Genomic DNA, 15,534 nt, shown 5'->3' with positions numbered 1-15,534 from the left:
GCTCATTAACATGAGGTTCGGCACATGAAAAGCTCGACGTCTGAAACGGGCCTTATGCTAACAATTTTATCGAATTAAGTTTAACCGCGCAAAATAAACGTAATAATGATTGACACAAGAGCTTGTATCCCCTAGACTTTGCATGAATGTTTGAGTTTTAACAGTTGGACTTGGCAACAACCAACGACTTTTTGGCTGAAAATCCCAGGTCTGTCACTGCATGCATGGAAGAGGAATTTGATGAGTGCGAAGGGCCACAATAAACTATACTTTACATGCACGACAGGCTAAGTGACATTTTCCTATTCTCCTTGATCAATATTGACCTGTCTGCTTTCTTACAATATTGAATATTGTATTGTGCATGCATGATATAGCTAGAGAGTTTCGGAAAGAAGGAACTTGCATACATTACACTGAAACGGAATTCAAGAGGCAAATATTCTCCCGTTCAGCTAGTTTTCTGCTTTGACTTATACCGTATAAAATATATGAGATCAGAAATCTCAAATTCATTAAACTACACACGTGAGAAACTTGCCTCTCGAGGCGAATTCCTCACGAAAACTTTCCAGCGCACACGAGAATAACTTGCTGAGCTAAGGTCTTTAGGTCAGCTGATAGCTTTCGTGTGCGGCTGGCTTTACTTGCAGTGATTGGGAGCACGACTACGTACGAGCACAGAATAGACATTATACCAAAAGCTTCACTTCTTGTATTTTCCTAACGTTTTTGTGTCCAAAATTTTCAGAAGCGCGCGCGTCATTTCCACGCTATCCTGCATGGTGTGCGCACGGAACTTTTTAGTGGGGTACGAAGTTCCGTGCACACACCAAGATGGCATAGAAATGGGAATGAGCAACGAAACTTTGCATCGTCCTTGGATCCCTAGTTATTAGGGAGCTTTAGCAGTGACTACGAGAGTACGAGTACGACTACGAGTACGAGATTCGTCATTCTCGCGCGTTGTTTGCTTACGCTATCAGCCAGAACTGGTAGTCGTTCGGCTTTTGAGTACGAGTTTGTTGGAAAATTGAAAAAGCCCAACGACTACGAGTTTTGGCTGATGGCGTAAGCAAACAACGCACGAGAATGACGAATCTCGTACTCGTAGTCGTACTCGTAGTCGCTGCTAGACCTCCATAATTACTTAAGACTGGCGGTGACGCACAGGTCAAGTTGGTTTTAGAAATGTTCACAATTTAGAAAACTTATCATTAACTTATAGTAAAAATTTGAAACAATAACTCTGTGAACCATATCTTACAATTTAAACTAAATTAACTAAGCTTACTAGCTTTTTGCTGACGTTATACTTTCAAGTGCTTAACCGCGCAACATCTACATACGATTGATTGACACAAGAGCTTGGAAACCCTCGACCTTGAATGTTTGAGTCCTGTCAATTGAACTCGGCAACAACATACGATTGTTTGCCTAAAAATCCCACGACTGTCACTGTAAGAACGGAAGGGCAATTTGATGATCACGAAGAATCACAGTAATATTTACTTACCATGTCATACTAAGTACCAAGTTCTCCTTGCAATGTTCCGGCTTGTCAATATCGACCCTCCTATTCTTTACCATATTGACTATTCTATTATACATTATACTTATACATTATACATATTAATAACTAATCGTTCCATAACGCGTACACCGTGTCCAGGAGGCTGCACTGCTCATTCCCCCTCATACGCTATTGGGCCCTCGCCATTTGACGAAACTTTAACGTAGACATTCACGATCACATTAGCTGATTGCTTTGGATTTCAAAATATACGGTATTTCGCGCCAAAAAACATTTGCGACGACGAACAAAAACACCCTAAAAAAAACAACCAAACGAGGCGATTTTTAAACTCCGTCGCCTACGCCGGAGTAATAAGAAACCCCATTTAGCTGCGCTAAAATACGATTACAAGCCTTCTTAAATTCCAGCTATCGAAAGACCAAACATCTAATTAGTTTTGTATTGTAAAACAAAGCGGATATGCATGAATTTTAAGTGTTGCGTTTTCTTTATACAGGGTGTCCCAAAAAAACGCAACCACTTAAATATGCAAGAATATTAATATTGTTCGGGTTTGCACCATAGTTCAGCTAAAATGACTTTTAGCATTGCAAATGAAGGATTAAGAGCCATTTTCAATTCCCAGAGGTGCTTATCTATTGCGCTTTAGAGCTGTATTAATGTTCTGCATATTTAAGTGGTTGCGTCTTCTTTTTGAACACCCTGTACACCCTGCATATGCACGTAAAGAAATATTTATTAGCATGAACAGAATAAAGCCTTTTGTAAGCTAGCTATGTGTTTTGCAAGTCTTATGTCGAGACTACGAGAAATCTTAAGCATGCTTTATAGTGTCATCAATATAGGCCTGTTTATATCTGTGGTATATTTTGGCAGTGATGTAAAAATTTTGTTCTCAGAATGAGCAAACTAATTGCATGAGAGGCTTTTACCTTCTATTTGCGTCATATTTCCGTCAATGTGCAATTCCGCCAGTGTGCGCCAGGATTAAGATAAACGCTAATACTTGCCTTATTATTCAAACTTTGCATACGTGATTATGCAAATACTCCTTGTTCTCAAGCACTCTCGGGGTCTTCCGGTGTCACTCGAAAAGACGCCGATCTGATTAAGATGGTTAATGTCACAATGGTACAAAAAACCAATGCAATATCCACTGCTAATCTAAATTGCAATGAATTTTTTTTACCTACAGTCTATAAATTCATACGCTCCTCAGTTTGTTTCAAAGAATTGAATCTTTGTTGACAAGTGGGGTGAAGGAGCTCTGATTTTCTAGATTTTTGTCACCATAGGGTAAGTAATGCAGTGGGCATCTCGTTTTCATTGACATAGCCTTTTATACGCTTATAGTTTTGGGTTTTTATTCTTATCCATAGAAACTATCACTTTTGCAAAAACATGATGTTGATGTGGATATATTTTCTTTGCATATTGGTAGGTTAAATTTCTGCATGTAAAGTTTGCCGTAAGAATTTGAGTGCAAACTTGCGCATCGGTCAAATTTTGCCGTTAACTATGGAATCAGATATACATAATAGTCTATAATTATGTGAAGTTCTATTAAGGCGATTGTAGTTTGCGTGATTAAGATTATATTAGTAAACTCCACCTCATATTTAGGAATTTAGCGCTACTTTTTTTCAGCATTGCTAACTAAACTACTCATTGTAAAATTGCTTCGAAATTTTTCCTCATTGAAGGCTCCAACCGAAGGCTCGTGGCTAGAAAGTCTATCCCGAAAACCTGAAAGTGAGTAAAATAACGAGTAACAACACCTTCATATAGGTATAGAATGACCCAGGAAGCTGGCAAATCATAAGACTGTGATGGGGAATGTGATACACAGGGGGCCTCCATAGGTTTGAAAAAATACTCCTTTGTTGGTCTAAAATCTCATTTTTGAAGTAATCTTTCTTAAAAGCTCTGCTCTGGATCCCTGTTTTCTAGTTGGGAATTATGTTGTATTCGCGCACTTCCCGAAAGCTTTGCCTGAAGTAAAAATAAACGCACGACTATCCTTTTATTAAGACGTTTTTTAAGTTCGGATTGTGATTCAATATCTCAAGCTTGTAAATTAGAAGTGTTTCATTTACGCAAACAAATTGCCGCCATAATTCATACAAAAATTTTGCACAACTGAAGAAAATCGTTAGCTCAATCAAAACCTGCGTATAGCATTTTCTCATACGAAAAAATAAATCTATCCCTGCAATTAAATTTCATAAAAGTAATTTGCTGAGTAAGAATGATTTTTATTTGATCATTCTTCTGTGCATAACGCTCTATATACACATTTATAATATATGAGTATACATGCCCTCTTCAAATTTTGACTAATTTTTGACAGAAATAACAAGAAGAAAATAAATCGGCACAGCTAGAAAGAGCATACTCAAATAAGCAGTGGCATATATAAATCTCTCGATAATTGGGCCCTGATGGGTACTGTCACTTTCATAAAGTGACATATCGGAATAGGTGTATAACATCTCATATAGTGTTGTGTGAGATGTGTTGCAAATCATGAGATATTAATGAGTTTAACTTGATCCGTGGCTTGACATTTACGATACCCCTCTAACCGCAAACGGCAAAGTTCGTTTCAAATTTTCGAAAGAAATAACAGGTTCCTTGAAATTAGCCGTTTGTCATTGGTGGTTTGCCAATGTTTATGTGTACTTTTGATGGATGTGGTTTCTCGTTAAAACACAATATCATAGGCTATTTGGGCGTAAAAGTATCAATGTATAAACATTGAAATCTGTAATTTACATGTGTGCAGGATCGGTCCACGTCGATTAAGCTTCGTTTTGACATCAGGCTTAATACAACTAGTGACAAAGCATTCTTTATTCATCCATCCAAAATTTCTAATTTAGGCCAAGATAAGAGAAGCTTGGCTGAATTTGCGTATATGGTTGCCTGTTTTACTAAACGTTTTCCTACTGAGTACATTGATCATGGCAAGTACTGTGGAAAAACACCACCAGGAGTGACCGGACAGCCAGTAGACGCTCTTGATAAGTAAAAATCTTTTAAAATCTTGAAACCGTCCGGCATATCTTGGAGTCATAGCACAAACGATTCATTTTATAATTCTAATCTATGTTTAACAGTTGCTGTAAAATACATGATGACTGCTATGGTGAGGCAGTGAGACTTGGAATATGCACCAGCGTCGGAGTTTATATCCATCCATATTTTATAGACCCAATTAAATGCACATGCGGTAAGTTGACAGAAAGCATAAATAATGTAAAGCCAGGTTTTGATGTGAAACTTATTTGCATTCAAATTGGCACATAAAAAGTTCAATGTCCGAAGTGGGTTTACTACCATAGCCGACAGAAACCTTTACGAGATTATTTGAGAGGTCCAGGTCTCTTTCGACCTATTCGGAAGAATGTATTTTCACTCTCTTCCCAACGAAACCAGTTTGACATCTTTACAATTTTAGAATTTTGTTGAAAAGTTGCATGCGAAGTATGAACTCCCGGTTTGTTCTATAAGACAGGTTAATGGGCAGTTAAAACGTTGAGGAGGAGTTATGTTTTAGATGCGAGATGGTTTGCTATGAAAGTAGTGTTTGCGTTGAAGTTCGTAAAGCTAGAGCTAAACCCATGCTTACCCGTTGGTTCCGTAAACATAAACCGTGGTCTTGCAAAGGTCCTTACGCGAGACTTTCTCTTTATAAGATGTGTTTGTGTACCACTCCCCCAGAATGACTCCATTCTGTCCTCAAAATCTTTAAGTTGAGTATAATTTTAGTTTTTTGACCACCATAGGCTTACCAGGGCGTCGCCTATTAGACGGAACAAAGGATACGTGATACAGTCTACTACCTGCTTTATAGCTTGCGCGATCTCACGTATGTGCTTCGCTATTTTCTAGTTCGACCAAGATCATTTCTGGGAAAACTTAGCAGAGATTGTGGAAGACGTCTTTGTGAATGTGACTACAAAGCAGCTGTTTGTTTCAGAAATGCGAATCCGCCAAGGTCTGGTCGATAGATGTGTCAACTATAACGCAAAATGTACAGAATGGGCAGTGAAACCCTCATTTGATGGGAGTCCACTGCAAATTGAGCTGCGGAAATGCTAAAATTGTTGCTTTTATTCTTTGAATTGCTTTTAGACTGGATGAAATAAAACTGATCATAGCAGAAATCCGACTCAGTGTGTGTTTAATTTTAGCGCAAACATTTTGTCTGCATGCAGTATTTCGCCGCGTCAATACCTCGGGAGCAGTGCCTTTTTTAACTATATATCTGGGGGGGCAATTGCCCCCCCAGAGAATGCATTTGCCCCCCCAGTAACTACATTTCTGCCCACGTAGTGCGACACAGTATTGCTCATTATTGCTCTGAGAATTGCTGTTGATTTACTTTGATAAAGAGACCATGCCCTTCCATAGCCTTTTCCACAGCCACCTTGCATGTGATGCATAATGTTCTTCGACAAATATTTCACAGTAGCGATAAATTTCATAGAATCAATCCAATAAAATGCTAGCTTTCTAAACCTTGCCACTATTTCCTAGTATTTCCGCTCGGCAGTTTGTTGATAACGCTATTTTTTTCGCGACGGTTTTGTGGCAAATTCCGGCTTTTCGCCTTTTCGTAATTCGTACATTTGTTAAATGAATATTTCCCGCGAAATTTGGCCAGGCTTATGAAATATGAATATGGAAAGCAATATTAAACAGAAAAGAAAAAATGTTGCCGAAAGCAATGAAAACACAAAGTGTCAAAAGTTGACAAATTATTTTTTCGTGGTTCCTAAATCTACGAATACCGAAGCAGTGACATCAGTTGATGCTGAAGCAAAAACGAAGGTGACAGATCAGGAAAATAAATCCCCTGCTGCGAGCAAAACTGTTCAAGTTGAACAAGTTGACCCTGGTACGGTTACAAATCCACCTATAAATAATGAACAAAAGAAAATACCTTGCTCTTTAAATTCATACAGAGGTTTTTTGTTGAATATCAACAAAATACAAAATAAGGTGGGAAAAGAAACAATATCGGTTTATAGCGAGAAAATTGGCTCCCGTAAACGACAGCTTGCTAAATGCAACATCTGTTCGCAATTTGAGGAACAAGCGAAAAGGAGATCAAGGCATGGTATTGTTTACATAGCACATGGAGTAAGATGTGATTCGGAAGAGAAACTCAAAAACATAATAGATCATTTGCATAGTGAAATGCATCAGGCAGCTTTGGATGCAAAAAAGCACAAGGAACTATGGGACAATCAGGACCTAAATCATCCTCTGGTAAGAGTTTTTAAAAATCAGGAACAAACAACAGTAGAAAACCTAATCAAACTTGCAATTGACGTTTACAATGACAGTAAACTGCTAACACCATCAGCATGGTCATGGCCTTCAAGAGCCCTTGCCACAGCACATGCTGACCAGCTTATTTCTTCTCTGAGTGAAAATGGATTATTGCAGAGTCCATTCATTCCATTTGAGCCAAGCTCAATAGATTTGCATTACAGAGATCCAAACATTTACAAAGAAATGCTTGACACTATCGCAGAGCTTGAGAAAATGAAATTGAAAGATGAAGTGAACACAGCCATTAAATTCTCCACCCAAATTGATGGATCTGTAGACACCATGCAGCATGACAATAAGTTTCTATTTCTAAAATACAACTCTCCTGATGACCCATTAGATATTAAGACAAAATTTGTTGGTGTAACTGACTCAGACCTAAAAGGAGCTGCTGGCTTAGAAGATTGTGTTCTTACAGGCTTAAAAACAATTGGAGTAGACAAACTTGTAATGAAAAAAAAATTTGCTGGTGTTACTACAGATGGTGAATCTGCTAACACAGGATCTAAATCTGGCTTGTGGAAGAGGTTAGAAGATCATGTAGAGAGAAAACTGATGAACTTTTGGTGTGCTTGCCATCGTTCTGACCTTGCAATGGAAGATATGGAAGAAAGTGTTCCTAAGTTAAAAGTTTGGAAGTCAAATCTACTTTCCATCCCAGAATACTACCATAAGTCTGCTGTCAGGACAAAAGAACTGAAAAAAATTCTTCCTACCATGAAGGCTTTCCCTACTTACCACAATGTGCGGTTTTCCCAGCATTTAAACAATGTCTGTATTGTTGTCCTTCATAATCAAATTGGATGCCTACAGCACTGGGATAACATTTCAAAAAGTACTGATTTTGATACAAGGGAAAGAAAGCGTGCTGAGGGTTTCATTAAGCTGTGGAAAAAGAATGGAACACAGTCATACATTACTTCCATTGTGTCTGATGTATGCTCTGTGTTTCAGATCTTGCAGAAGCAATTCCAGAAAGTTTGCATTGTCCTTCCAGACATCATGAAGCACAGAGATATAGCACTCTTGAAGCTCAGGTCTATGTTAGGTACACCATATGCTGGTGGTTCTGAAGAAATGTGGATAAAAGAAAATGGTCCCTTACATGCTGATGGATCCAGACAATCTGCTGAGTCATCGATGCAGTCAAGGCAAGCAAAGAGAACGCATGCCTTAATTGATGGTTATCCGGGGAAGATCATTTACTACCATACGAAATGAGATTATTAATGCAGCCATTAACTTCCTTGAGCAAAGGTTGGACAATGAGCAGGAAGGCATAATGAAAAACATTGTTGACATCTGTGGTGCAAAATCAATAAATGAGTTTGTTGCTGCTACAAGACCGCTACTCGAATGTGCAGGTATAGTTGGTGATGATGTGAAAGGATTCACTGACACTGTTTTTGAGACATTTGACGATCTGAAACCCAATTCACACGTTTTGGAAAAAGATTACACAGTTAGGATACTACATATGCTAAGGTAAGCAAGCAAGCTGTGTTGCTAAAAACCAAAAGTACCTTTTGAGAATTGAGATATATAGTATTTTTCTTGTTTTTCTTTGTATTTTCAGACATAGCACTGGCTTAGTAAGGGATCTGCTGTCTGCAATAGTGGTGATTTCACCTGATAGCATGACGGTTGAAAGAAGTGTTTCAACATATAATATTTTGTACTCGAAGCTGAGGACAGCAACAAATCAGAAAACTTTAGATGATAATAGCCTGGAACGGTGTCCCTACTGCTTCATATGACCCAAGGCCAGCCGTTGTATCCTTTTTCAACAAAAAAGACCGACGCAGTGCAAGGCCATGTCTTGAGACATATAAAAAAAGAGATTTTGTGACCAAATTTTTTTCGTAATGCTGTACAACTGCTGTACAAATTTTTTTCTAAATGCTGTATAAACAAAGAGTTAAAATTATTGTTTGCACTTAAACATAGGTTTCCTTCTGTCTCGCGCGTTCGCCAAACCTCGTCGGCTCATTTTTCGTTTCGCCTTTTTTCTGCTTTGCCCCCCCAGTGAAAATTCCTTAAAAAAGGCACTGCTCGGGAGCTTCTAAAATACTACCTTAAATACAAAAATTCTAGATACTATTCAAAACTAAAGAGCCGTGGTAAAATAAAACACGGCGATCGCGTTCACATATTACAACCCATAATTATATTGTCCTTTTGCCATCCAGTGCCATCAATTTAGTTGGACGTACCTTATCTCTATCGCTGTGTTCGCACAACTTGTTCTAAGCTGTCGACAAGTATGGAACAACTTGTTAACAAGCCGAAACAAACTTGATGAATCAAACTGAAGACTTGTTACAAGATTGTTTAATGCAGCACTGAAAGTGTCAAAATACAAAATTTGCTCGTCTGTATGAGTCAACAAAGAAAACTTGTCAAAGTAATCTCAGGACTTGTATGCGGTTGGCCAGCGGACTATTGAATTTTGCAATGGCAGCTAGCATGAGCGCCGTACGGTGGACTGATTTGGCGATATCAAATCTGCTAGAATTGCTCAGATCGAGAGAGAGTTTATCGAATATTAAGTCCGAATCATATAGGGATAGAAACAAAAAAAGACTGAATACGCAGAAATCCTTACGTTGATAAAAGACGAAGTTCCTGGCATTGATCTTGCGAGCTTAAAAGGTAAATTGATAAAATACATGTATGAACTGTGAAACTCAAAACAGTGTTTTGAATGCTTATTTCAACTTTCATTACATGCTCTTCTTTCCCCATTTTCAATAAATGTGAAAGTCATAGTAAAATATTATTCATATTTAAAGTGTTATCAATAAAGACAACAATCAACAGTTGTACACAATTGGTTCAAAGTAAATTTAAAGCCAACTCCAGGTGTATTAGAAATGTATTGCAGTGTTGAGAAAACCCATGATCGAAACTTTCTAAAATATTTGGTCATTATTTTGCCTTTTGTTAACTTGCTTCCTTCTCAAGATGTTCAACTTTAACCTAGGCAAAATCCAAAGTCTACGAACTACATATGGAGAAGAAGTTAGAAAAATAAAGTCTGAGGGGACTGGGAGTGGTTTAAAGGATATTTATGTCCCAAAATGGAGGCATTTTGACGAGTGTTCATTTTTGTGGGTAGCCTGCGCATGCGCGGCTAACCACTATGTAGTCGAAAAAGTGTCCGGATCTGTGTGTGTGTGTGTGTGTTTGTGGCGATCGTCGGATAATCTTCGGCAATCGTCGGATATACGAAAGATGACGAACGGTACGTTCTACTTCCGGAAAATTTCGTTGTTTTCGAAGGACGGAAGCAACGTTAATACGTTTGTCAAATTTTAAAGCGAAGTTGAGTACTTTAAAGACGAAAAAGCGGTGATCGGTGAGCGTTGAATCTACAACTACAAAGTTGTCTACAACTAGAAAATAAATAAAACATTGCCTTATTCGGCAAATGGTAGTAACAAGTTGTCCTGTTTTATAAATTATAATGCAATATTTCACCTGTCAATTTCTTGCTTGTGGACATGCAGCTATTAAACCAAATACATTACCTTATTGCAAATGGTAGTAACAATTTGCCCTGTTTTATAAGATATAATGCAATATTTCACCTGTCAATTTCTTGCTTGTGGACATGCAGCTATTAAACCAAATACATTACCTTATTGCACATGGTAGTAACAAGTTGCCCTGTTTTATAAATTATAATTTGGCAAATGGTAGTAACAAGTTGCCTTGCTTTATAAATTAAAATTCATTATTTCACCTGTCTTTCTTGCTTGTGGACATGCAGCTATTAAACCAAATACATTACCTTAATGCAAATGGTAGTAACAAGTTGCCCTGTTTTAAAAATTATAATTCGGCATATGGTAGTAACAAGTTGCCCTATTTTATAAATTGTAATGCAATATTTCACTTGTCAATTTCTTGCTTGTGGACATGCGGCTATTAAACCAAATGCTTTGGAGTTCAAAAAACAAAACTGTTAACAAAAGTGCATTTCAACTGATCAAAAATCTTTAAAATATTGTTCAGATACATAGATAAATCCTTAAAATATTGTTAATGTGAAACATTTGAAACAATTTCGGACTCTTTGTTATGTGACTGTAAAATGATCTGGCAAATCAAGTAGTTTATCCTCAATGAAATCTTTGCTTAGATCTTTCTCTTTCTAAACTAAGCTTTATGTTATCAGACGATGTGTGCCACCTTCCCGGAACCTTACTCTCCTTTTTTTCTGTTTACCTATTCTGCTTAAAAAATTTCATTTCCTATCTCTTGTAAAAATGCTTTTATACATGTTTTGATCTGTCCTAAAATGTATTTAATACAATAAAATATTATAATTTATAGATTGTGTAATAAATCGACTTTGTTATAACTGTATTCAACCAGCAAACTATAGGGCGTTTATTCCGTTGTCTATGGCATTAGAACATACGACTAGAACATAATATTTTATTGCATCAGTTGATATTTACTCGCCACTATAGCAGCTTTATCGTATTACAGGCTACCCACATGTACGCATTGCGTACCTATTTTTAGAAGATGTCATTGTCTCAAACCAAGCAATTCTTTCTAATACTGAAACCCCAAGAAAAAATGAGGATTTCTCTCGATCTATTGATGATGATCTGGATGAAACCAATTATGAGATGACTGCAGAAACAGAAAATCAGCAGCAACCACCAAAAAGAAAAAAACAAAACAAGAATTGGATGGAAACTGCAGCAACAGCTTTGACTGACCTTGCGAAAGGAGCAAAGGCCCCTTCTAGTGTAAATGATGAATGGGAGATCTTTGGGAAAGATGTTGCGCATTCTATACGAGCAATAAAGAATGCAGAATTACAGCGACATGTTAAATTTGCCATCCAATCTGCAATTTTTCAAACCACACAGCAAGCAATCTAACCACAGCAAATCCAACCACAGCAAGCCTCTCAAGGTGCATAAGGATCAAGTCCTTATATCTGTTTTAATACATTTTAAGACAGTGGTGCAACATATCACACCTTGTAGTAGGTGGACTTGTGTAATAATCTTAATGTACATTATTTAGTTGAGTTAACTGTAAATCCAGACTGTCCCTACACAGGAAACTTCTGCCATCCAGGTAGGTGGGCTGGGACATGCAAATCATTCATCACCCATAGGGTCTCTAAAGGGGAGAATGAGGTTAACCTTACAATTTTCTGTGTGGGGAAGGTGTGGATATGTTTTGGAACACATTTTAGAGTTAAAGCTCATTTGAAGTACAGTTTATTTATGAAGCACATAGCATTTTTTCTCTCAGCATGTTAACAACAATGCATTTAACTCTTTTTGTGATGATTTGATGTTTTTTTGATGATATTTTGCCATAGTATCTGTGAACAATAATACACAGTATTATGTTAAATTTATCATTACAGATATACCTGTAAAGTTATATTTACAACAACACTTAAAACTTTAAATAATTCACTTTAAATGGTGCAAATTTGACAGTAAAATGGTCATTCTACCATTGCCCACTGAAAATCTACAGCACCGCTTCAGAGAAGAAGTATACTCTCAGAGTTTCACAAACTTCTCTTGCTTGTAGTGTCGATGCATTCCCACTTCGATCTGGCGTAGTTCTCATAACAACACCTGAATCATCTACATGATTCCTCCACGAACCAGGTCTAATATTACCCAGTTCATCCTCTGTATCCAGGAACCCTGGGCGATTATATACCCCATCTTTTTTCAACATTAGGAAGTTGTGGAGGACAAGACATGCTCTGACAACTTGCATTGCGTTATCAATATCTAATTCCATTGTTCGCAGTAGTATTCTAAACCTTGCACATAGTATACCAAATGCATTTTCAACAATGCGTCTAGCTCTGGAAAGTCGATAATCAAAAACTTTTTCATCTCCCATGGCTGATCGATGCGCGTATGGTTTCATGAGATTTTGTTACAGTGCAAATGCTTCGTCCCCTAATATAAAATATGGAATGCAAGGAAATGCACTCTGTGCAATCTTGGCTGGTAAAGGGAAATGTTCAGATTTACATATTTCTCCCAGACACCCATGCTTAAAAATACCGCCATCTGACTGACTACCTGCTGATCCCAAATCATAAGCAATAAACTGTGCATTTGCATCTGCAATTGCTAGCAAGACAAACTAAAATGTTTTTTGTAATTAAAAAACTCAGAACCAGTGTTCGGTGGAGCTTTGACATTAATGTGTTTTCCGTCAATAGCTCCAACTGCGTGGGGAAACTGCCACTTTGACTCAAATTCGTTTGCCAATTGTAACCACTGTGATCGGGAGGTTGGTAATTTCATGTAATCTTTTTCCAGAACTTCATATATAGCACGACACAAATCAGGAACAAATTCTGAAATTGAAGCCACTGATATACGAAATGCATATCTAAGCTGTGTGTATGATTCCCCAGGGGCGAGGAAACGTAAAAAAACACAATTTATCGTGTGCGGTAATAGAATCCCGCATGGTTGTGTTTCTCTTCGCAATATAGGGCTTAACTTTTTCCAAAAGTTTATCAAACAAATTGACATCCATTCTGAAAATTAAATCGAACGAAGCATGAAAATTGTTCAAAAGCCCAAATATACATAATTCAAACACAATCAGTTAACAATAAAATATCAATCTACCTAAAAAAATTGTGAAAGCTTCCATCATCTGTTGTTCTCAGTTCTGGAACTAGATTGCTCGCAAACCCTTGCGACACCCGACGGCTTTGTGTTGCCCAAGGGCTAGTCCACCACCTTCGATTAATGTGTCTCTTTGAGTACTCATATTGCATTAACATTACAACACCTAAGCCACAAGCAAGAAACCTTTGTTCTCTTGTCAATTGCATTAACATTACAACACCTAAGCCACAAGCAAGAAACCTTTGTTCTCTTGTCAAACTAGCATACGCCATGATTATTTTTATTCAGAAATATTTAAAAAATGGCGCCTTTTGGCGCGCTCGCGGTGTCCGCTGTACGTTTACATCGCTGGCTGCAAACTAAATTGTCAAAGTAAACTTGTTGGCACGTTCACACGAGCAAATAAAACTTGTCGAAGAAAAACTTGTCATAGAAAATTTGTTGTACATACACACTTGCAATTGCCAATTAAAACTTGTCACATAAAAACTTGTCATAGAAAACTTGCTCGCCTGTAAGGGGCTTTAAAATTAACGTTTTAAGTTAAAACTTCGGGAGAATGTAGTCGAATTACCGGCGTTTAAACCGATGTAATTTTTATGCTATTTTTATTTGTAATTAGCAAGATATTCAGGCCGTAGCAAACGTTGTAGTATATTTTAGTAAGAAAACTTGCCAACCTTGTCATAATATATTAAACCAAGTAGACTCACGTACACGCGCGAGCGCCACGAGAACGAAAACAAGTCTGGGCTGCATGCCTATGATCTGCATTGAAAAAATGCTGTCAGAGTTGTCTGTTAATCGAGCCAAAGAAGATATACCAAATATGTGTTTAGAATCATATACGTGTAGAGTGCTCGATATACCGAAGTGTAGAGTATAAATAAAACGAGAATAAAATACAATAGACTTGGTTTACTTCATAGGATTTTATTCACCACAAATTTGTTTCGTATAACAAGCATTATTATATACACAAGCGCCAGATATGAGGTATGCTGCAATTTCATTGGTTGGCTCATATCTGTCTAGATATTAGCTCATATCTTTCTAGTAGAGAAAGTAAACAAAATGGCTGAAAGATTTGGGCAGTTGAAAGCCAAGCTTTAGTTGATAATAGCACACCAAAATACACCGAAAGGGCGACAAAGTTTGTGTAAATAATAAAACAGTTATTCTGCTCACTCTCGTCGTATATGGCAGAGTTTTCATGTATTACTATAACGCACTGTTTCATAATACGACAGCTTATAACATAATTAATTGGCCCAATTATCCTGTCTATATACGAGGTAAGGTGTCCTGAGTGACCATTTACTCGTTTTTTTTGGTGCCGTTTAGTCTTAAATGATTCTTGACTGCAATAAGTAATGAATGTAATCTTTCTTAACTTTAAATGTGTTTGAACCCGCTGTTAATTAATTTTAGGCGAGTTTCATTCGCTCCAAGTGCTGAGCCGATAGCTCAGGACGCGCGCGCACTGTGAGGAAATGTTATCGAGAAAAATAGTAACAACAGTGATGAAAAGGATTTTGTCAAAAGAGAGCGCGAAATATTTAATGAACAAGCTGATACGAACAAAGTCAGGACAGACGTGAATAAAAAGGGAAAATATAATAACTTTAACGAGTGTGAGAAAGTTAGTATAAGTACAAAGTCAGCGGCTCTAAACGATCAAAACAGAAGTGTGACGAAAACTGCTTTGCCTCATAGCCGTGACCATATAGACCACGTGGCAGCGATTCGTACACAGCCTAATCAAAAGATGTCGTTTTCCAACAAAACACGCGTAACTAAAGTACACACGCAACAAGGCACTTCAACACCACAAAATGCGAATGATTATCAATCCATCCCAACGCGTATCACAAATAGAGAACAATTGAGGAAACATCGAAAAACAATTAAGGCAAAACCAGATTAATCCATTTTAGCAGAACAAATTTAGTAATATTAATAATGACCAGGGTTTTCGTCCAAGATCCAGACAAAAGGCAAAACTGA

At 37.5% G+C, this 15,534-nt stretch overlaps 1 protein-coding gene across 1 annotated transcript; it reads left to right on the top strand.

The window, feature by feature from the left end:
- Positions 1 to 2,746: 2,746 nt before the first annotated feature.
- Positions 2,747 to 5,633, top strand: LOC114537746 (basic phospholipase A2-like). The gene is made up of 6 exons (XM_028558837.1): positions 2,747 to 2,833; positions 2,917 to 2,974; positions 3,241 to 3,289; positions 4,420 to 4,564; positions 4,657 to 4,769; positions 5,432 to 5,633. Exons 2-6 carry the CDS (start codon positions 2,939 to 2,941, stop codon positions 5,548 to 5,550), a joined length of 462 nt encoding a protein of 153 aa, XP_028414638.1. The 5' UTR covers positions 2,747 to 2,833; positions 2,917 to 2,938; the 3' UTR covers positions 5,551 to 5,633.
- Positions 5,634 to 15,534: the final 9,901 nt, after the last annotated feature.

This window comes from Dendronephthya gigantea, unplaced genomic scaffold, assembly GCF_004324835.1.
Source record: "Dendronephthya gigantea isolate DGI-Jeju-01 unplaced genomic scaffold, DenGig_1.0 000163F, whole genome shotgun sequence".
Classification (NCBI taxonomy): Eukaryota; Metazoa; Cnidaria; class Anthozoa; order Malacalcyonacea; family Nephtheidae; genus Dendronephthya; species Dendronephthya gigantea.
Note: the sequence above shows the minus strand (reverse complement) of the source record. Positions and strands in the feature narration are given on the sequence as shown.